This window comes from Protopterus annectens, chromosome 9.part0 (assembly GCF_019279795.1).
Source record: "Protopterus annectens isolate FY-2018-M chromosome 9.part0, PAN1.0, whole genome shotgun sequence".
Classification (NCBI taxonomy): Eukaryota; Metazoa; Chordata; order Ceratodontiformes; family Protopteridae; genus Protopterus; species Protopterus annectens.
The window spans coordinates 864,730,364-864,754,819 of NC_056743.1; the positions used below are offsets into that span (position 1 = coordinate 864,730,364).

The following is a 24,456-nucleotide window of genomic DNA, read 5'->3' on the forward strand; positions in this document are numbered from 1 at the left end:
TATGCAACTGAATAGAGCTGGAGTTTCTTCAGTCTGGCAGCATATGACAGATTTTGGAGTCCCTTTATCCTTTTGGTGAGGAACTTTTGTGGTCTCTCCAATTGCTGCAGGTGTCGGGTGAGATACATCACAAATGGGGCATTGTACTCGATCATTGGTCTGATAAGTGAAGAGTACAGGGGAACAATGACCTCACTTGATCTGGATGTGAATCCCTTCATGATCAGGTGGACAATGTAGAAGGTTTTTCTAACCACTTTAGCAATGTGAGTGTCAAAAGAAAGGCCACTGTCAACCTGGGTCCCCAGGTCCCTGATAACCTCTTCTGTGCTTAGTGGATTGCCACCTATATGGTAGCTTGGGGTTACCTTGTTTTTCCCGAAGGGTATGACTATACATTTTTTGGCATTTAACTTCAGGCCATGGCTCTGGCACCAGCTATCAGTTTCCGTGAGACCCCTCTGAAGGATATCTGTGTCTGATGTACTTTCCACTATGGCTCCGAGTTTGCAGTCTTCTGCAAACTTTGTCAGCCATAGTCCTCCTATGTTAGCCTGTACTTCTGAGAAGTAGATGCCGAACAACAGGGGGCCAAGGACTGAGCCCTGTGGGACACCACTTGTGACCGGCTTGGAGTCTGACATGGCGCCAGCTGCTCTAACCCTGTGAGTTCTGTCCTTTAGCCAGTTTGCAACCCATCTTGTGACATATGGGTTTACATTTAAGCTGGTAAGTTTCTCTATAATACCCGAGTGGGGTATTGTGTCGAAAGCTTTTGCAAGGTCAAGGTAGGCTGTATGGACTGCCTTTCCCTCATCAATGGCCTTGGTGACTGTTTCGAAGAAGTTGACTAAGTTCAAAAGGCATGATCTACCCTTGACAAAGCCAAACTGGATCGGGTCCAATGTCTGCAAGTCCCCTATGTCTTTGTTTATGAGTTCAATTATGATCCTCTCCATAGCTTTGCAGACCAGGCTTTTTAAGCTTATGGGGCGGTAATTACCAGGGTCCGTAGAGGCACCGCCTTTGTGGTGTGGGACCACAGTTGCCGTACGCCACTCCTTGGGCATGTATCCTGTGGTAAGGCTAAGATTAAACAGCTGCCTTATGTGCGGATTTAGTTCCTCATTGAGTTCATGTAGCACACAGCCGGGGACACCATCCGGTCCCATTGATGCTGTGTTTTTAGCTGTAGAGAGAGCAGCTTTCACCTGCGCATTGGAGATGTCTGGGAGGCTGCACTCCGCTGGGATAGTTATCTCTCCTTTTGGGGGGGAGAGGGGGGTGAAGTTTGCACTGAACCTGTCTGCCAGTATGTTGGCAATGTCTGTGGGTTCAATGATTTTTGTATCATTTGGGACTAATTCTGAGCATATCTGGGAGTTTCCACCCAGGTTTCTAACATAGCTGAAGAAGGCCTTATGTTTGTCTTTTGAATCTAGGGCAATTTTTCTCTCAAAGTTGACCTTGGATGATTTTATGAGTGCTCGTATTTTTTTACTAATAATGATCAAAGGTGTCTTCTCTTTTATGGATTTTGCTCTATCATGTAACAGCTTTCTCCTCTTATTGTAAAGTTTGTTTATGGCTGGGGTCCACTAGACTGGACGTTTGCCCTTGGTGGAAAGAGTCTTGGTTTTATTAGGGATTGCCTGATCCATGCAGTCCTGGAGGTGTTCGTAGAAGGCATTTGTAAGGGCTTCCGCAGCTTGGGTTGTGGTTTCCACTGGCTCGGGGGCCTTGAAGGATACCACACCAGTCTTGAGTAGTGTGAACTTTGCTTTAGAGAAGTTCTTCACTGTGGTCTTTTTTGTTTGGGGTGGGGGCGGGATGTGGATATCCAGTGAGATTAGTTTATGATCTGATCTCACCAATGAGGGATATACTTCCGGTGTGGAGCATTTTGTCCCCATGTTTGTGATGATGAGATCTAGTATATTTTCTCCTCTTGTGGGAACGGTGACTAGTTGTTCTATGGCATTTGAATTTATGAACTCCAGGAACCTTTGGGCTAGAAAGTTTGGGCTTGAGTAATGTTCCCAGTCTATATTCGGGTAGTTGAAGTCGCCCAATATAATGGTGTTTGGAGATACTTTTATACCCTCCAGTGTCTTCAGGAAGGCTGTGTGGGGTTCCTGAGTTTGAGAGGGTGGCCTGTAGCATGCTACAAATTGTAGAGCAGTTTTGCCTATAGTTAATTGCACCTGGATGGTTTCTGATGCTTCGTGCATTGCCACCAACCTGAAGGTGTGGGTATCCTTGATGAATATGGATACACCCCCTCCTTTTGTGGTGTGGTCCGGGTTTTGGGGCCGGAACGCATGATATGAAGTAAAACCTGATAGTGCCGGGGTGCTCTCAGGAGCCTTGAACCAGGTTTCAGTCACAGCTCAGACATCGATGCTCTCCATACTGAGAAGGGCCTCGAGTGCATGCATTTTGAGATTTAGACTTCTGGCATTGAGCAGCATTACCCTTAGTTTCTTCCCATTTTTGTTTTCTAGGGTGGTAGGTTTAGAATTTGAGCCTTGCCTAAAAAAGGCACTATGGGGGTGGCAAGAGACTTAGCCAATATCCAGAATCCCAGGGGTGACAGGTGCAAGCCGTCCCTTGCGAAGCAGCGTGGCTTGTCAAGCATGTCATCCCAGGCAGACAGACACTGGATCCCCTTTGAATGACACCAGAAATTTAGCCAATTGTTAAAGCTGATCATCTTGTCTCTATGTTGTGGCATCATTCTTGGTGAAGGAAGGATGCTGCTCAGGGTCAGGGTCATACCTGCCTGGGCTACATAATCAGAGAGCTCCTCTATGTCTCTTTTCATGTAGTCCAGGGAGGTACGTCTCAGGTCATTCACACCAGCATGGACAATGACTGTGTCATATTTGTACTTGCTGTGGAGTGACCCGAGTGCTTGTGTTATGTGGCGGATTCTAGCGCCCGATAGGCAACTTACTGTGACCCTCTCCTTGTTCAGCCTGGTGAGTGGGACGTCAGTGTGTCTGACTATGGAGTCACCTATGACAAGTATGTTTGGTGTTGTATTTGGCCTTAAGGGCTGTGACTGATTTTGTGTTTTATGTGTTGCCTGTGGTGTGTCATGAGGTGGCAGTTGCTTGGGTGTCTGCTTTGGAGGCCTCTGCTGTTTAGGTAAATTTTTGCTCAGAGCCTCCGAGTATGTCTTTGTGTGTTTATGTGTTTGATTCATTGTTGTGATAGCTTTATGTGAGACTGGTTTTGTGGTGTGTGCAGTTGCCTTCTCCTCCTGTCTGGTCTTGCCAGTCCTGAGTTGAGAGAGCTCAGCCTCCAATTTGGCTAAATTGCTGCATCTCTCGCAAGTATTTGTGTTATGTGGGAGGAGGAGAGGGTTGTCTGTGTACATGAGGCAATTGTAACATTGCCTCAGTATTCCCAGATTCACCAGCTGGACAGGAGAGGACGCCAGCATCTGGCCCTTCGACATGCTAGAGAAATTAAGAAGTTTGGGGTGTAACTGAATGAGAGAGGACTTAGTAAGGAAGTGGGTACTCCTGGGGGGGGTTTCGCTAGTGAGGGACTTTGTATAATACATATATATATATATATATATATATATATATATATATATATATATATAAAATATATATATGTGTGTGTGTGTGTGTGTGTGTATATATACATATATATATATATATATATATATATATATATATATATATATATATATATATATATATATTTGTGGTGCAGCAGTTAGCTTTGTCACCTCACAGCAAGAGGTCCTCCAGTTTGATTCTCAGCTGGGGTGCCTTCTGTGTGGAGTCTGCATGTCCTCCCTGCAGTCACATGGGTTTCCTCCTGGTGCTCCAGTTTCCTGCCCACATTCCAAAGACATGCAGTAGGTGGATTGATCACTCTAAATTAGTCGTAGGTGAGAGTGTGTGTGTGAGTGAGTGGTGTGAATGAACTACTGCCGCAGGGCTAGCAGTATAAACCTTGGCGCGAGACAATTGTCACTGTAGAAGTCAATTTTTTCCCTTACTATCTGTTGGAGAGATGAGTAATTATCATAAGAGAGATAAATTATATCCATTTACTGATAGCTTGTAATATCACTGAGAACACACATACACAAAAAGTAGTTTGGCATGATAAAGACTGACAATTTGGAAATCATTGGAGTGGTTAGGGTATTGACATTTGAACAAGCATAAGAACACCTAGAGGCATTATAATTTGAGAGGATCTTTTATTTTGGGGCAAAGGATTGTGGTAAATTTTGTTGGAATGAGAAGCGCTGTGTACATTTAAACAAACAGTTATATTGTAGACATGCAATTGAATGGAGTCTGAGATCAGGTGACTTTGTAAAAGGAAATGGTGAGAATTTTTTTTTCTGTTTTTCCCTCTTCTAAAAGTTTGTTCAACCTCTGTGTTAGCATACTTAAAAATTAGGGATGTAAAAAGATGGTTTTATTAATTCTGTACAAACGTACAGTTTATTGGTATGAGTTACAGTGTTGCACATTTGTATTTTTGTGATATTTAGATATTGTAGCTGTGATATTTTGAGTTTTTTTTTAAGTTGGACATTCCCTTATGGATCCTTCTTACTATTCTCTGTGTTCTGAGAGTGTAAAAGCAGTGGAACAAGGCTGCATGACATGGGAAGTAATACCATGCACTGTAGAGATAAAAGTAAAGTCATTCCTGTTCGCTGCCTACTTGGTTGGTTTTAATTTCACTTTTGTCTACTGTACTCCTAAAAGGGACTGCACTCAGGAGCATGGATGCTCTGAGCAAATAGTACAGGGTAGCCTTTTGCACGTTTTGCATAAGATGCACTATAGAGGGAGGAAATGTGGTAATTATGTCTACATATTTGTGACAGCTTTTTACATAGAACATTTTTCATTGCTGTCCTAGCTTCATCCTAGCCAATGATGACTTCTACTTTATTCATCCGTAGTTTTTTCCCCCATCACTTAGCCTTCTGTCTGCTTTTTTTTTTCTCTCTTCTACTTGCTATCAGCATGTTGAACTCCCCCAATAACTCACGCTATCACAATTTCAAATATTAAACACCATTCTATATAAACCATCTTCATGCGCTGCTCTGTCCTCCCTCATATCCCCCTACTACCCATCTCATACCCTGCGTAGCTCTAACAAGCAACTTCTAGATATTTACCATCCAAAAAAATGTGGATAAACTCCTGTATAAATGCTCTGTTGCCTAATCTTGGAATAAACTCCCTATACACATTCGCTCCATTACTCAGCTACAACACTTTAAAAAAAAAGAACTTAAACTACATCTTCTCAACACCAAGACGTGCACCTACCATGACCCAGCCTAAACCCCATTTCTCTGTTTCATATTCTGTCCACAAGAAATGCTTTCAATATCCTCCCCCTATTTTTATACTTGTCTCTACTATGAAGTTACCTCTCCATACTATACACTTGTATAATGTGTTAAATACTATTGTTTATCTCTTTTGGCATATTCTATTTAGTTTAATGAAGTATGTGCTTGTTTTTTTTTTAACTTTTTTATGTTTTCATTTTGGATTCTAAACTTGTACTATCCTGAAGTGTGTACAAACATATGTACTGTAATATTATTGAGTGTGAATTTTATTTTTTAATTATGAAACTTCTTTGTAAGCTGGAGCTTTTCTCCTCTGGTCTCCACTGAAAATGGGTTAAGGGCCCAGGTGGACCAACCCTGTTAACAAATGTCAATAAATAAATAAACAAAAATGTCCTGTAAGCAGAAAAGTTGTTTTTCAGCTCAAAATTTCTGGACCCAGTGTTGAGGAGGAAGAGGAGGAATGGAAGGAAGAGGAGAGGCACTGATCTAGGCAGCTGCAAAACCATCTCCATTTCATAGAGGCAAGCAATGTGCATTACTTGGATGTCCAAGCTTTGCTGCACGTGTGTTATTAACCCCCTCATCGCAGATTTGCTGCATATAACATCTTTATATAGGCCCAATTAAATGCCCATAACAACATCACTGCCTATACCTCCTTAATCTCCCATAAATAGCATGCACTATGCTGATAGACTAAAAGGCCTATACCTTTACTCTGTCTCTTACCGACTATTAAGGGGTAACCTATGCCTGACCTACAAGGCACTCACAAATCCAACCCTGATGGAGCTGCTATACAGCTGAAAGTCAAACAACACAAGGGTCACTTGATCTACGGATCTAAACTTACTCAGCGACTCAAACAAAACATGCTGGAGAGAGATACATGTCTGAGATTGCCCCTTTCTTTGGAACAGGCTTCCTGTTCACATTAAGCAGAGCTCTACCCTAGCTTTCTTCGAATGCATTTTGAATCAATTGATGAGGAATCACAAAGTCACACCTGGTGTAGTGTCTATGTCCCTTATGGACATGGGCAGTCTGTAAGATACTCAATGCGCAAGCACAAATCCATGCCACCCTCTTGCTCCTAACGGCCATATATTGGGTAAAATTGGGTTATATTGGGTAGGCTTGTAAGGACCCTTGAGCTGTTAGCCTAGTAATCTCTTATGAACCTATTAATCAAAACATTGCTGCACATTCCTCCTTAATTCTTAACCATAGTGTCGCTACATGAGTCTTCTCAACCCCCATCTCAGCAACTCTGCACGTGCTTCCATAACCTAGCCCAGCATACTCATTGTTTCACTGAGATTATTTGTTGATTCGGAGACAACCTAAGGATCCTTACCACCTTGCCCTCAGGTTTGCAGAGGTTCTTCCCTAGTCCCATGTCTCTAATTAGACAGGCAGAGGCTTTGTTTCTGTACCAGTAGGCTAAGACCTCAATTTTCTTTAAAGACAACTTAGTATTGCATTTACATGGACCTCAGGAAAGCCTGGATCTATGGCATTCCCATCTGAAGAAGGGAACATATGGATCAGAAATCATAAAAAGGAAAAGTATTAACAAAATAACTGTGTATGGCCTATGTACTAAGTTGTATGCCTTTGAAGTTAAATAGCATCACTTGTGCTGTCAAGATGACAGAAGAGAATGGAGGTGAGGTATTGCTAAGATATTAATATGTCTGAGCAGAGAGCCAGCATAACACAGGTGCATAGCTCTTTACAGACTCTCCTGACTGGGTGCATGAATGTATAAATAAGGTCACAACAAACTTAGCCACCTCTTTTGCCTTATGAGATCCTCGGATGCAAGAATGAGTTTGTGGAAAGTTGACTCAAGAAATCAGGAAAGGAGGTGGCCATTAATGACAGAATATTAAGTTTAATATGGCAGCCTGCTCTGTGATAGCGGTTGGGGGTTCTTAAGTTTATAGAAACTTACTAGGGTATTGATCTATCAGGGTCTTGAAAAGCCTAGCCTTGCATTCCCATAGTAGTTTTTAGCCCTTATATTTTCTGTATAAATAACCCAGAGTCAGGAAGAACAAGGATATGATGGGACATTTACGTTTTGCCTCTATGCATGAGGGAAACAGGTGAATTTGCAGTGATGGTGATTGTTGAAATCTAGAGTCTCAGTCAGACTTGATTCAACTGATGTTCTGCATTTGTAACTATGTATATGTATTTGCATTAGCAAGTCACAACACTTAATAAGTTTCTCAAGCAGAAATATAGCATATTCATTTACACTGAGCTCCTTGTTCTGGCCTTTTTTATTGGAGTAATTTTAATATGGAAGAAGATTAATAGCATTGCAGTGTAGAACTGTGGAAAAGCACTGCATTCTAAAAATAAAGTACCTAATTTATGACATTTTTATGAGAAATTAGTATTTTTTATCAGTTTCAGAAAAGGCAGAAATATACTTACTAGTTAACATCTTTAAAAAGTGAATTAGCTTATCTATTTAACAGTACTGAAATTTATGAGCGTGAAATGACTAATAGATTATTCACCCTAATATAGTAGGGCCAGCTCAGGCTCAAACAGGTTGACACTTTAATTACTTTTTCAACTCCAGCTAATAGCAGTCTTTAAAAATAATTCTGTGTCTACCTATTTGTTCATCATTTTATTTCTCTTTTTCCTTATAATTATTAATAAATATCACTAGCCACATATGATATTCAGAAAAATTATTTTATAGATATATTAAAAACATGCTGCTTGGATAATAAGTATTTTTCTGTATCCCCTAGGCTTGTTGAATATTTGTTATACTTATTTGACTATTGTATATATTAATAAGTACAGGAAATGTTAGAGATCATTGTGATACCAGTACAAGTTATTGTACTTTAGACAAGCAATAAGTGGACTGTTGTATCCTGCTGTATTGTCATTTTATGCATTTACTACTAGACTGAGCTGTATACGAGTTTAAAAATCACAGCAGCTTGATCCTGTTTTTGAAACCTCCTGTGAAAGAGTTGGCATTAAGATTATTCAGTTATGCTAAAGCAGTATTAATCATTAGATATGATAAATGATGTAGCTGCTGTCAACCAGAGCTGGATCCAGCAATAGGCAACCTAGGCAGTTGGCTAGGGCCCAGTGGCTGGGGAGGACTGCTAAACTTACATTTCTTCTTTCAGAAAGCACTCTGTGTGCTGTTATATTTTTTTCTTTAAGGACACATTCTGCATGCAGTTACATTTTGTCATACTAAAGACTCACACAATTTAAACACTGGTGTAGAGAAGTGGGATTTTTATGGAGATTAATGAATGTGGAGAATGGAACAGGTTTAAGAGATGACAGAAGTTATTAATACATGGAAAATGGAATGGGTTAAAGGTGAGAGAAATGTGTATGTGTGTGTGTGTTTGTGAAATGCCCCACTTATGGATGGCAGGTTGGTTAACATATTTAGGCTCAAACCTTGTACCTTGGTTACAGGAGGCTAGAGCCTGAATTCTCTACACCAGCTACCAAACTGTCAGCAAGTTCAAGGACTGTTGAGTTTCAGTGCATTTTCAAAGAATGTTGAGTTTCTGTGCTTTTTCAAAGGACATTGAGTTTCAGTGCATTTTCAAGGACTGATGAGTTTCTGTGCATTTTCAAAAAATGTTGAGTTTCAAGGAAAGAAAAGTTTACTGTTGCTCATGCTAAGTCTGTTTTCAGTGTGTAACTACTTTGTTTAGCAAATGGCCATCAGTGTTTGTCCTATAAAACATGAAAACATTGTTAGTAGCATTACTGGTAGCATACTTGCCTTTGGTGCAGAAGGCTGTGGGTACTTCTCCCACACCATGTAGATTGTGTGATGATATTGCAGTACCCTTTAAGAGATGATGGTGGTGCTGCACTCCTAAGTGTGTCCTCCTTTGAATAAGATGCCTAATAACTATGAAACTGCTGCCAGTATTACAACTATTCTGTATTGCAATATTATCAGCTTACCACTTTATTTAAATGTAAGCTGTACAATTTATTCTTCAAAGGCAGCAGGAACTGAATTTGTACATGAAACACTGAAATGTAAAATTTGCCATCAATGACCTCTTCATTAGTTATAGATCTCTTTAATGTGGAATTATTCAGATTAATTTTACTTCTGCAGAAATTATTTATAGTGGTTAATATTGTTGGATTGTAATGATAGAAGTCTGAGTGGCCTTTTTTGGTTAAAATGTTCTGTAATGAGCAGTTTTGTTTCATTGCTTACTGGCAAAATGTTTAAACCTATAAATTTAAAGCATACAACAAGTGGTGCTGTATTATACAAGGAATATAATTTAATACAATCAGGATGGTGCATCAAAGAACACATGCATGCATGTGTGGTCCTAAAAATGAGTGCAAAGGGCCTATAGTTTGAAAACTGCTCAAAGGCAAAGTTAATCTGCCACTGGCCAGATGCATTTTCTTATCATAGGAAGTTACTAGGCTATTGGCCCTGAGGCCATTACAAGCCTAGCCAGGAATTTAGCCCATGTTCCAGCAAATCAGCACCCAATGCCACTGTCCAGCAGGGACATAGGTGGAATCCCAGGGGTGTATTTTCTATTCCGCACACCATGTAGATGTGTAAATGTGAGGTTCAATGTTGTTTCAATGAATATATGTTTCAAGGGCAGAGAAGTTTGCTGTTCATGCTAAGTCTGTTTTCATTGTGAGACTGTATTGCTTTATTTAATCAAATGGTTGTACTATAAAATTTGAAGTAAAAGTTTAAAATGTCTCTAATCATTGTAAAAGTAAAAAGAAAATAGTATGCAAACTGACAGGTTTGAACAGTGTTTATGGTAACTGGGGAGAAATATCCAAATAATGAGACACTGGAATGGCTGGGGGTTGCTGTGGGAGGGCCTGATCCATTACCCTGCCAAGGGCTCCATTTGACCATGGTCTGGCTCTGCTGTCAACCCATTGTTACTAGTACTGTGGGGATAATATCTAAATTTCAACTGAAGACTTCTCAGAACTCCTTGAATATTGTAATATGTAGATATATCTTTTACATAATCAAGGCTTTATCAAGTCATCAAATCTAACTCCATTTCTTTGTGGAATGGACCCTCGACTACAATTCAACTGACCTATTTTTGAGTAATGGTCCTGATATTGGAGAAAAAGGACAGGACAGAAAATATATTGTTACCTTCCCTCTTCTTGCAGGTGAGAAAACGGCATACTTGGGAATGTGTCATTCCATCCCTGGCAAACACTGCAAACTATCAGGAGGCTTCCAGTTACATGGGGGGTGGGGGTGGGGGTGGAACTGCCTGAAGTGATACATCATGTGAGTGAGTGAGTGAGTGAGTGAGTGAGTGAGTGAGTGAGTGAGTGAGTGAGTGAGTGAGTGAGTGAGTCTGTCAGTCTGTCAGTCTGTCAGTGAGGGACTGACTGAGTGACATCCAGCACCCATCAAATGCAAATCCTTTCAGCACATACTGACACGTATAGAGAAGGCAGGACCAAACACAAACAACCAAAATATGTCCCCTAATGTCTGCCTGTATGGTTGCTGCAATGCTATCTTCTCCCTCCGCAATGGCAGATCTCTCAACTGTTCCTGTTTTAGAGGAACATACTCATATTCAGGCTTGATTTAACCTTACACATAATACACCTATTTTTGGAGACATGCACTATTTTCAGGCAATCACCCCTTCTAACCATTTTTGAACCCCCTCATCACACATGATTTTTGAACCTGTGTAGTACACAGAAAATTACACTATATGACCAACATACTCGTGGCAACAATAAATTATATAAAGAGGACATATCTTACATCTCCCTTTTTCAGTAGCAAAAAAATTACCTTGATTGGTAGAATTTTGTAATGCTTTTTTCTTTAAAGTCAACAGATTTTACACTGTCTCTTTGATAAAATGCTTATATTTTTTCCATCATTGTGTCACTTTGTTTGTTAAACATGTGCTCCTGAGTAGTATTCCACAGTCCTACAGGAAGTGGAGAGTTGTGTGGTATTCAAATGTTATGCTAATTAGGTGTCCAGAATTTTGGCTGAATGTACCTACATTTGAGGTTGAGAAGTATGTGCAAAGGAGCATTAGCTGGCATAATCATAGTGACCAGCAGGCTAAGGGGCAAAAAATAAGTACTTGAACACTAGTTACAATACAAGACATGAATCCATGTAACTTGCAAATTGTTTGTCTCAGCTTGCTATCCCTGTGTTTTTCCAGCCTTTATATTATTCGTCTTAAGCCAGTGAAATTTCCTTAAGTAATTATGCCATTAATTGCTTGCTAAAGTACGGTCAGTTTTTAATTCGGGCTGTTTTCTTTGGCATCCATTTCATTTGCTTTTGCAGTGTTATCTTGATGTAATATGCTGTTTTCAGATTCATTCGTGATACTCTGGATTATGATTTTCTTCTCCTACAAGAGGAGATGAGTGGACAATAAGAGAAATGTTTCAGTATCACAAGAGCTATGGAGATAAACATGGAGTTGAGGTGACAGCTGCAGCTGATATTATGCCATCTTTATCGTAGATGTGGCCACCATTGTACGTCAGTATTGAGCTGCAGTACTGGAAAAGGCAATTAGATGGACGACGTGTTCAGATATTTTTTTATTTTTAATGCATTTCTCTTTTACAGCTTTTCAAAGCTAAACTATCCTGTGTAAGTAACTGCAGCTTTTCATATTTCTGTTAGTCCAACATCTGGATCATATAATAAAACCTGAAAAGTATTTGATTTTCTACCCAAAATCCATTCATCCACACCTCCCTTTTTACATTTGTGCCCATGAAAATGTGGTGTCACTTCAACAGTGAGTCAGTAACAGTCATCTTAAAACTTTAAAAGAAAACGGTTAGCCTTGTTGAATAGATTTTGTTAGAAAAAAATGTTGTTAAAGAATTTAAAACAACATCTCCATCACCACAACTCCCAGTATCTTCTGGAAATGAGTCAACAACTAACACAGTTTTTATCATATCTGCATAGCTCATCATGAGCTGAATGTGTGTGCCACTGAATCTATGAACATATGAACAGCAGGGGGAGGGGGGATAACTGAGTGCCGCACATATCAATACAATGTAAGGTAGACATCAGTCATATGATGTTGACCAGCTGTTAGATTAGGTAGCTTAGCAATTAGTTTTTGAAAATGCTGTTCTACCTTAAGATCTTCTTCATGGATCTCTGCGATCCGATTCTTATTACAAGAAATAAGTAAACGTAAAAAGTCCAACCCAGCCTTAGTAAAAAACAGAGTCAGATCTTTAAAAAATTTGTTGGATGGCGAAACTCCATTGGCATATTTAAAACATCTAAGACCTTTGGGCATGATACTCAATTGTATGCATTTTTCAAAATATGTAGCCTCAACAACTAATGCCCTGTATTTTTAATAGCTTCTCAAGGCTAACTAGCAGTGTTCTTGCCTCAATTTCCACATCCTTTTCTTTAGAAATGCTCAAACCTTTAATGGAACCAGCAAAAGGGTCATAAATATAGTCCAAAACAGAGCAAATGTCTTTAAAACAATTGTTTTTCACATATTTGGTATTGTGCTGACTTATTTTCTACAACAGTTTCAACAAGTGTTGTGTCACAGTCCTCATCTTCTGAACTAATAGAATACATTTTGTTTTGAGAACATACTTTGTATAAATTCAGTAGACTAGTTGAAGTCTTGTGCATATCATTGGTGGAGCGTATAAGAGTAGTAAACAATTCTCCATCAAAGGTGGAAGGGGTAGGATGAACAGAGAGCTCCATGAATGGATCCTTGCTCACACTACCCATTGAAGAGAACACAAAACAACAGCCAGAAATAGAAATGTCCACACACGATGAAGCAGAAAGGCAACTACTTCACAAAAATTCACTAAAGGGTAGAGCAGGGACCAAAAACAGGAATCAAACGTCCACAGACTGCAGACCCCATAGCTACCCCTTTGAATTATTTGTACACCTTTTTGTTAAATAAGAAATAATTGTCATGTAACATAAGCTGCAAAAGATTACAACAAACATGTTTAACAAAAAGGTGTACAAACAATTGAAAGGGGTAGCTTTGGGATCTGCAGTCTGTGGTCATTTGGTTCCTGTTTTTGGTCCTTGCTCTACCCTTTTAGTGGATTTCTGACATGTCCTTGTTTCACAGAGTGACAAACACTGCAGAAGACATCACATGTTCCATAAGAAGTTCAGTGTAAAGTTTCTGATGGTCAGTCACAATGACAGACCCTTTGCTATTGATTTTAGGGTTTATAGTTAAATTGCAGCCCTTCTGTATTTTCACAGTACTGTTAACTAGTACATGTTAACTTATGTATTTTGTTGCTGTGGCCATATCAGTAAACAGCTGAAGTGTAGCTCATAATGTTACTGCAGTGTTGCTTATTTGTAATCTGTTAAGTAGGACTTATTTTACAATCATAACCATTTAAGCATCAGAAATGCATTTATAAGTGCATCACAAAAGGAAAAATATTACTATTCAACAAACCATAGTAAGCATGTAGCAGTATGCAGGTGTACACTTCTAGCATGTCACTGCATGAAGTACTGACCTTGACAGTGCTGATATTGGAAGCTGGAGGAGGAGTGGATGAAGGCAGCAACTAACAGGATCACAGTTTATAAGCTGTCATTATAAATATTACAATGTGGATTTTGTAAGGACAGCTTGTAACCTGTCAAATATTTTCCTGCAAAGGTTGCTCATTGCTGTCTTTAAACAAAATGTAGTGTGATAACTTGCATTCTGTTAACTGTAATCACTTTTCACAGAGAGAGGTGCCAAACTTTGCTGCTGCAGCTTGGAACACACTTGTGGATGTTGTTGTGGGGAGTTACTGATGTCTGCAGTGATATTTATTATGTTTGTTCTGTTGATAGTATTCTAGCATTAGGTTTGCAAGTCATCACTATGAGAAACAATTTCATATTAAAGTTATTTGGCACTGTAGTATTTAAGGGTATTAATAATGTGGCGGAGGAGGCTTGGGTTTATGGTTTGGAATATGTTGTTGTTGTTGTTTGTCTTTTGGCTTTTTCCAGGTAAGGGGTTGCCACAGCGGAACTCTGGTCTGCTAATGATTGGCAGTAGATTTTAACGAAATGCCGAGGTGCCAGCTTGATGCCCAACCTTCAAAGAAGGTACACCCATTTACGCACGCATGTCTTTCAAATGCTGCCCAACCGTGGGGAGGACATGCAGACTCCGCATAGAATATGTGTATCTTTTGAAATTGCTGGAATCATGACAGCTGGGTGGTCCATGTCCAGTTAAATCTTACTGTTGTGTCTACAACCAAGGAAGGAAGTGACTTTCAGTACCTACGACAAAGCACCAAAAGATTTAGTCCTGCTGGCACTGTGTGATGTTCGGTGATGCCCTTTAGTTCTGTAGAAAATGAAAACAAAAGCCTTTGGTTTGCTAGTAGAACCATCAGCAGCGCAGTGAAGGCTTCTTAATATCTGTGTGTAATATTAGGGGAGGTTGTTTTTCATTGAATGTGTATTCTGCTTAAAGTGTAAATGACTTACAAAGGAACTTACTGTCTTTAACATGGCATATAATGCAGCCAAGATTGTTTTCAGCCCTTCTCACACTTACTTACAATTTCTTGCCCATCCATGACCTTTTCCATTCCCCTTTCCCATTTACCTTCTCTTTTGGGAGAAAACAGTTGGAGGCGATCATACTGCAAAAACCTGGGATCTTTTCATTGTTCTAATTCCTGAGATGGGTGAGTGCTGAAGAATAAAGAGCACGCAAAGTCATCCTCTGTACACCTCAAATGTAGTCTGCGTATATTACCATCACAATGCCCCCCCCCCCACACCCTCTAACTGATATATGTGTACCCAGACTTCCACCAGAGGATGCTTCTGTGGTGAATCACCCAACTCCATACAACAGGCTGTTGGTCACTTAATCCGATTTCTGTGCTCTATGTCTCCAACACCATGCTCACTAAATAAACCTGGAATGACTATGCTACACTCAGGCATCTTAGCATTACTTCAATGTCTTGGATCATAGTAGCTAAAAGGATAGTAGAGACATTGATATTATATCATATTAATTATACTATATTATATTATATTATATTATATTATACTATATTATATTATATTATATTATATTATATTACATTATTATACTATGTTCTGTTGTACTGTAATATAGTTATGTACATTTTTACTTTAGAATGCTTTTATCTGTTTTGGGATGTGGTTTTACACAAGAGGGTACATACCTGCAGTTTTCACCATGAATCTGAATCAGATTTTTTTTTCTTACTTTCCATCACAGAAACTGTTTTATATCATTTCCCTAAGTTTCCAAGTATAGTTTATTTAGGTCAGTCCATCTGTGATATTTCTAACAAATTATAATATCTTTGATTTTGACTTTTACACATTTTGGCCGTCTGATCTATATATAGGTGTGTATGTGTAAATCTATCTGTGTCAGAAAACACTGGCATTTATATATGTGTTTACACTTCTATGTCAGAGCCCCTCTAAAGTGTCAATGTGTATGTTTAACTGTTTTACAACCTAGTAACATATATGTATATGTATATCTGTATCTGAGTCTATTGAATTGTGTATGTGTGCATACATCTGCATTAGAGCCCAGTGAATATATGTGTACGAATATCTGTGAAAGAGCCTGCTGACATGCATGTGCATCTACCACTGATATGTACATGTGTATATATTTGTGTCAAAACACATATATGTGAAGACCCATGTCTGAACTTAATGAAATGTATATGTCTGTGTTAAAGTCTACTGATACTTTCATGTTTATGAATATTTCTGTCCAAGACTATGGGTAATGTATGTATCATTATGTATCTAGTGCATTTAGCAATGATATTATGCTCTACAACTGGAAAAAAAAAGATAAACCTGTAATGTGCTTCTGTAGCATGAGACCCAGCTATAACAGTGCTTTCAGAGGTATGTAACATTTGTTACACACACCCTAAGCACTGTTACAGTCTTGTATCAGGAAAGGGATATTCCTTCACTCTGAACTGTCCCTGAATATCTGTCTTCATACATCTGTGGAAGTTTACAGATTTCACTCTGTAAGTAACTAATTTAAATTAGGACAGTATTTAAAAACTGTCTCTGACTATTTTCTGCAATTATATTTACATGCTGTTTATACAAAAGCACTCACAAAGTGTTTTACTCTCTTTCAAAGCCAGCAAAAGACTTCAGCTTTTTTTTCTGTGACTAGTAGTACATGGATTAGGTAAAACTCCATGCTTCACAAAGAGTTATGATTGGGTCTCACTGATCATAGCTCATTATTATGTGTTCTCAACATGGGATGCCAAGATTCAGCTAGAGTGCAAAGTTCTCTAGGTGAATTTCCTGGCATCCATGTCTCAAACACATAATAACATGGCTACAATTAGAGATCCCGATCATAACCCTCTATATCTGAGTCAAAGTTTACTAATGTGTGTGTGTGTGTGTGTGTGTGTGTGTGTGTGTGTGTGTGTGTGTGTGTGTGTGTGTGTGTGTGTGTGTGTGTGTGTACACATGTGTGTATGTGTGTGGGGGGTGCGAGTTCCTGTTTGTTTGTGTATATGTTGGTTTAAGCAGGTGGCACAGCACATAAATGTATATGTACAAACACATACAGATGTGTATATGTATATTCAAATATTAACGAAGAACATCTTAACTCAAAAAATGTAAGGTTCTTCATTGTGGTAATAATATCTGTTTATACTCTAATAAACATGATAGGTTCCCTGCTTCAGACTCTGATAAGGATTTGAGTATCATAACTGATGACAAACTCAACACCGAAGCTCATCTGAGTAAGTCTGAAGAGTCTAAAATTGTTTTCAGTCTGGTATTGACTTTGCAGAGGTGATACCATGCTTGTAAGTAAGTGCTTAAAAAATGAGATGTTATCTGCAGTGTTTGGAATGAATTTTGTGTCATGTAAAAGATAGCAGGAACAACAAACTTCTTGTAGACTTACAGTAATCTCTCAAAAAAGTTTAATATTTTAGATATAGAGTGTTAAGAGCATGATATTCTCTACCACTAGCATTAGGTCAATCCATACATCTACTAAATTTTAAGGAAAGGTTAGATAGTTACATTGGGGGAATAGTATGAAACCAATAATTTGTCACTAACTTCTGTGTAGCCTCTTTACGGCTTAAGAAAACTGTATGATTACATTGAAACATCAGTGTCAGAGCCTACAGATGTTTGTATGTAAGTGCACATCTGCACCATAGCACACCAGTGTGTGCATGTGTAGTGAAATCTGTGACAGTCTACTGAAGTGTTTATGTGTGTGTTGATTTGCATTAGAGCCCACCGATGTGTGAATGTGTATGTACAGCTAAATTACTGCTTACTCATATGTGCAGCCACATCTGTGTCAGAGCCCACTAACATGTGGCTGTATGTAAAAGTTAGCACATCTGTGTCAGAGGTCACTGATAAATGTGTGCATGTTTATCTGGCATTGCCTGACTTGTTCATCATTTCCATTCCAGTTGCCCAGAAGATTGTGACCATGAAGAAACAACAGCAGCTTTTCCTAGCCTCATGCAAGTCCCTGCCAAACTCACCTAGTCATTCTGCAGTTTCCACGCCAGTCTCTCATGCAGGGCAGGTAAGTTAAACCCTAAGGGAAGTGTACTTCTTTTGTCTTTGCATTGGTTTTAATACAATATTATTGATAGGTATCTCAGGTTGAGAAGCTTATACCTATCCACTTTACTTATTTTCTGCACTGACTGGATACACTAGCTGCAAAATGCAAATCTCATTGTTCTCTGACTGTACATTTCATTCCTTTTCCAAGAGCTTCCTGTGTGTGCCCAAATGCATTGAAACTTCCTGTTTTCTAATATCATCAGTAAAAATCCAGTCTGCAGCCTTACTATTCTTTAAGTTAAAACATGATGCTCTGTATTATCCCTGAGTCCTCCTTTGCCCCCCCCCTTAATACTGTACACCTTTGTTTCTTAATATCCTTTATTAAAAAACTGTGATTGCCTCTGATATCTCATATGGCAGATCTTTGAATGGGTAAGACGGAATGTTTTCACTATATCTCTCTAGTCTTGTTACGTCTCTAGTATATGTACATTGGAGTTATTTTGAGCATTCTAATATGCGTTTTGATGTGGGCATACACCAGCCTGGTAGCCGTTTTGGCGCTCTTCTGTTGTATCTATATCCCTACAGAATTACATCCTTCAGAACTGGATTCATTATTCCACATGTGAATGTAATCTCACCAGTGAACTAATACAGTAAATTCTTAACATACGGTTGACATTTGGGCATGGGCTAGGGCCCTAAATTCTAACAAGAAAGGATGCTGTCTGGCAAGTCATATTAGATGAGTGAAACTTATTGAAGAAATGGGTGGTGGAAAGTAGGTATGTTTCCTGTGCAAACATGTAATGAAGTTGGATGGTTGGCATAATAGTTAAGATGTTTACCTTACAGACACAAGGTGCAGGGTTTGATCACCACATGGGGTAATTAGCTAGGCTTAAAATGGCCCACAAGTGCAGTTAGCCTAACACTCATCTGTGAACCTATGATGATAAAAGATCATCATTGGTCTACAGCGTCCGGCCAGGTATCATGAGTAGCTCCTAATTGACTGTGTCTCTGTCTCCCCCATTTATAATAATTTATTGTCCAGTCTCCCACTTTGAAGACTTATATTATGCTACCACCTCAGAATGTGAATTCCAAAGTCCTTCCACCCTCTGTCAAGATTAAATTGTATCCCATAAATTGCTACACATAGTTCCTTACCATTCCTTTACCCTTTATCTTTATTAGCATTCCTTCAATTTACCCCTACCAATGCAAGGAATCTAAGTAATTTATCCCTTCTGTCACCTTCTCATTTTGCAGTCCATCTTGTAGTGTATGTGTAGCCATCTAAGTCACTGCTTAGACCATAGCTCTCCCATTTCCCTCACCATTTTTGTAACAATATGTTGCGTAGTTTCTACCTTTCTGTTTCACTAGTCTCTTTTTCCTTTTGTGGTGATAGTGCAGTGTTACAAGTTTTATTACTGTTTCTATCAGAGGCCTGCAGAATGGAATGAATACCTCAGCTTTTCTGGAGATTACTCTGTAGGCTAAGCAGCTGGGCTTTCAAATGATCTTCATCACAGCAGTTTTACATTGCCCAGTTGTTTAGCTTAGTGTGATTCTGACCTTCAGAACATTTTTTTCTATGTCTGTGTAACAACCACCCTATGAAGTACATGTGCTGTAGGGCTAACTGCTCAGACCAGTCCTGTTTATGGCTATTGTTATTGCAGGCAGTGCTGGAGAACAAAATCAACTTGGAAGCTGATAATATCAAAAGAGGTGCACTGGTGGAACTGTCTCCAGACAAACCTGCACTAGCTTACAGGGGTCCAGTGTGAAAAAGGTGCAAGGTTATAACATTTAGTGGAGGATGCCACTGAAAGAATACTTATTTATTTTACAAGGCAGACCATAAACACAACAGAATAAATAGCAATGCACTCATTTCTGCAGCACCATGACTGAAATGTGAAAATGTTAAATTAGTCGCATTTTTTCTGTGAATGTGGATTGTTGCTATCGTACAGCTTATCTCACTACCTGCAGCAAACTGTCAAACTGTCACAATAGCAATTCAGGAGGTGGCAAGCATGGCATTGTCCTTACCAACATTATTAACTAAGGTCCCTTAGTGCTATTGCATACTCTGACTTTGCTACTACAATGGCACATGATTTGAAAACCCATATGTTAGCCTGAAGCCCGGCAGTGAGTTCTATAAGTTGACATGGGACTTTCTAGTCATGTAATGGGAAGTGCAGCATTTAGCCCTTCCACATTGAAAGGTACACATCTTGTTACAACATGCTGTGACACAAAAAGGACTGTATCACATGATAGCATGCTGCAACACACAAAAGGAATGTCAACAAGAAGGAAACGGTATGCATTCACTCACATCATGTGACACACAAAAGGAGTGTGTCACATGTACATAAAGGTGTACTTCACCCTCACATCATGTGACACACAAAAGGAGAGCCTCACACATGGAAAAGTGTACATCTTTTCAGATGATGCAGTGACACACCAAAAGAATGTCTTAACAGATGTGTAAAGGTGTACATTCTCCAAACATGATACTGCAACACTCAAAAGGAATGCCATGCATATGTAAAAGTATACATTCTCCTCATATCATATTCTGGCACTTAAAAGGAATGTCTCACATATCCATAACGTGTACGTCCTTTCACATCACTCTGTGACACACAAAAGGAATGTCTTATTTTAAACATCACAATGTCTAAAAACAGCTTTCAGACTGCAGCTTTTTGTTTGCATGAAGACTGATTTTCCTTTTTTTTTCATGAAAAGTACAAGTAAACCCTGAATCTGAACTGTACGAGTGCTGAAAAAGTATGAGATTTGAATGTGGAATTTGGCATTTTAGGCCAAAAAACTCATTCGCCAAAACTTATAATTCTACTTGTATTTACTGTTTATAATACTGACAGTTTGCTTACTCTTTCTGTACTTAGATTCTGTTTTTACTTTGCATATGGTAAAACCTCACTAGGTTAACACACCACAATTTTGAGAACAAGAAAGTTGCCCAGAAAAGGTCGACATAGGCAAAAAGTCAATAGTTGTGCTAGACAGATAATATTCCTTTTCCCTGGAAAATGTGCAATGTCTGAGTTGTAGGGTGTGTGTAGGGTGCAGCCCTAATGATGTTATTTTGCTTTTTGCTGTTTGCATGTGTAGTTTAGTGACAGTGTTTCCAGTGTCGACCTTTTGCCATCAGTTTTGTTGCTGTCGACATTCTGGTGTGTGTATATATATATATATATATATATATATATATATATATATATATATAGGGTCTACTTTAATTCACTGAAAACTCATTTCACTGGATTTCAATTCACTATCAAAAAATCGCTGAAAGCTCAAATCACTAAAAACTCATTTAACTGAATCACATATCACTGAATGTAAGTACTGTTGGGCAAATAAAACATATATGCCCTTTTCCCCACTGTAGTGTGATCCTGGAGTTAGTATATATAGTTGAGGGAGTGTGGGGGGCTGGGGGGTGTGGGTGGCATAGCCCCCACACCTACTTAGCTTTTATATTTATGAATAGCATTTCACTGAAAGCTAACAATATAAAACCAAAAGTAGGTGGGGGGTTGCTGTACCCCCCACACACTCCTAACTATATATATATATATATATATATATATATATATATATATATATATATACACACACACTAACTACAGAATCACACTACAGTGGGGAAATGGGTGTATAAGTTTTATTTGCTCAACAGAACGTACATTCAGTGAAATGTAATTCAGTGAAATTAGTTTTCAGTGATTTGAGCTTTCAGCGATTTGGTGTGAGTGTTTTGAAATTCAGTGAAATTAGTTTTCAGTGAATCAAAGTAGACATATATATATATATATATATATATATATATATATATATATATATATATATATATATATATATATATATATATATATATATATATATATATATATATATATACACATATACATATATATATATATATATATATATATATATATATATATATATATATATATATATATATATATATATATATATAATATACATATACATATATATCCACACACACATATTATATATATATATATATATATATATATATATATATATATATATATATACATATATATATATATATATAGAGAGAGAGAGAGAGAGAGTTGTAGAATCACAATTTCATCACATGAAACTGGAGTTTCATTGTTTAAGAGCTGTTTTTATGTATTTGTTTATCTTATTTGTTATCCTGGTAGTTCCACTAAACAGGGGCTATTTTCTAGCATGTAACTGTAACTAGTCTAATCCAGACACAGATTTGCTGTATCCAGGACTGTTTGTAAGCTTTTGAGCTCCCCAAGCCTTTCTGTGTTGGAGGGAAGCCTTCTAGCTTATCAGTTGGAGTAGTAAGCACTAGGTAGCCTATCTACCAGAAGAGGAGAGGTTTCTGGCCCAGAAAGTGTAGTTTATTGGCCGTTTGTTCAGTTTTTTCCATCTCTTTCAACTTTCTGGTTTAAAAGCCCACATTTGCACTTGTTTCCTGCCTTTTCTCTCACTAGTGAAATCCAGATACTGATTTGCTGTATCCAAGACTGTTTGTAAGCTTCTGGGCCCCCAAGCCATTCTGTGTCGGGGAGAAGCCTTCTACCTTATCAGTGGGAGTGGTAAGCACTAGGTAGCCTACAGATTTGCTGTATCCAGGACTGTTTGTAAGCTTCTGAGTAGTACCAAAATGTTTGCTGTTCAATTTTTCCCTTAGATCTGCTAGTTGGCACCTCTTCTGCATTTTTACTAACTTATTAGTCTAGCACTTTACCAGACTTCTTATAGCAATTGTTGTAGCATGCAAAAGTGTTACCAGCACTAAACATTGTGCGAGGAAACAGCTCCAGTACTTATTATTAATGCCCACCTCTCCATGCATGTCTAAAGGTCAGTTCCCTGTGCTTTCTCCTATTAAACTGGTGAACTTGGGCATCCTGAGGCAATATAGCAACTGCCTCATGTACACTGATAACCCTCTCCTCTTACCTCCCAACATTCAGACTTGCGAGAGATGCACTTATCAAACTTGGAAGCCATGCACTCTCCAGCCATGACCGGAATAGCTGGTCAAGAGGAGATGGACAACATTTGAACCACACCACATGGAACACATAGCCCTCTAGAACAGACACCAGCACTGCCTTCACATAAAAACACAAACCATACACCCACCTTCGTGGAGGCTGTCAATAAAAATCTACCCAAACTGCAGAGACCTCCAAGGCAGAAATGCACTCGACCACCACAACACAACACTAATTACAAGACACATAACTCTCCTAAACAGTATGCCACTCAACCAAAGCCCCTAAGGCAAAACAACATGCCCAATACACTAGTCATAGGTGACTCAATAGTGAGGCACACTGATGTCCCACACACTAGGTTGAATAAGGAGAAAGTAACAGTTAGCTACCTGTCAGGTGCCAGGATCCACCACATAATGCACTCACTCAGGTCCCTCAACAACAGGTACAAATATGACTCTGTCATTGTACATGTGGGTGTGAATAACCTAAGACATACCTCCCTGGACTACATGAAAAGAGACATAGAGGAGCTCTCAGATTATGCAGCCCAGGCGGGTATGACCCTAGCCCTGAGCAGCCTCCTGCCATCACCCAGAATTATACCACAGTACAAGCAGAAAATGATTGATTTCAACAATTGGCTAAGTTTCTGGTATCGTTCTAAGGGGATCCAGTATCTGCCTGCATGAGATGAAATGATTGACAGACCTCGATGCTTTGCCAGAGATGGCCTGTATCTGTCACCCCTGGGCTTCTGGATACTGGCCAAGGCTTTTGATACCCCTATAGTGTCCTTTTTAGGTGGTGTTCCGAAGACCAAATTACCACCATAACAGCTAAAAACAAATGTAATCTGTGGGTCATGCTGCTCAATGCTAGAAGTCTGAATCTCAAAATGCACTTTCTCAAAGCACTCCTTAAAATGGAAAACATTGACATTTGTGCTGTAACAGAGTCCTAGTTCAAGGCAGCAGAAAGCACACCTGCACTACGAGGCTATAACTCATTCCACACCTTTTGGCCCCAGAACTTGGACCGAAGCTTCAAAGGCAGTGGTGTTTCCATATTCATAAAGGATGCGCACACCTCCAGACTGGTAGCCCAACATAACTCATCAGAGATACTTCAGGTGCAGCTAACATTGGGTAAGACAATTCAAGTCATAGTCTGCTATAGGTCCCCAACCATGTCCTAGGACTCACACTCCACTTTCCTAAGCACCCTGGAGAATATTAGGGTCCAACCTAACACTCTCATACTGGATGACTTCAACTACCCCTCCATGAACTGGAAAAACTACTCATGTACCAATACACCTGCCCAATGTTTCCTAGAATTCATTAATTCCAATG

At 39.0% G+C, this 24,456-nt stretch overlaps 1 protein-coding gene across 2 annotated transcripts in view; it reads left to right on the forward strand.

Annotated features, from left to right (window-relative positions):
- AGAP2 (ArfGAP with GTPase domain, ankyrin repeat and PH domain 2) overlaps window positions 1–24,456 on the forward strand; it is an 823,589-nt gene that overhangs the window by 537,718 nt on the left and 261,415 nt on the right. For both annotated transcript variants that reach the window (XM_044083585.1, XM_044083586.1), the window contains exon 7: window positions 17,921–18,039. In XM_044083585.1, the coding sequence (XP_043939520.1) occupies window positions 17,921–18,039 (119 nt within the window). The remainder of the gene's footprint in view (window positions 1–17,920; window positions 18,040–24,456) is intronic.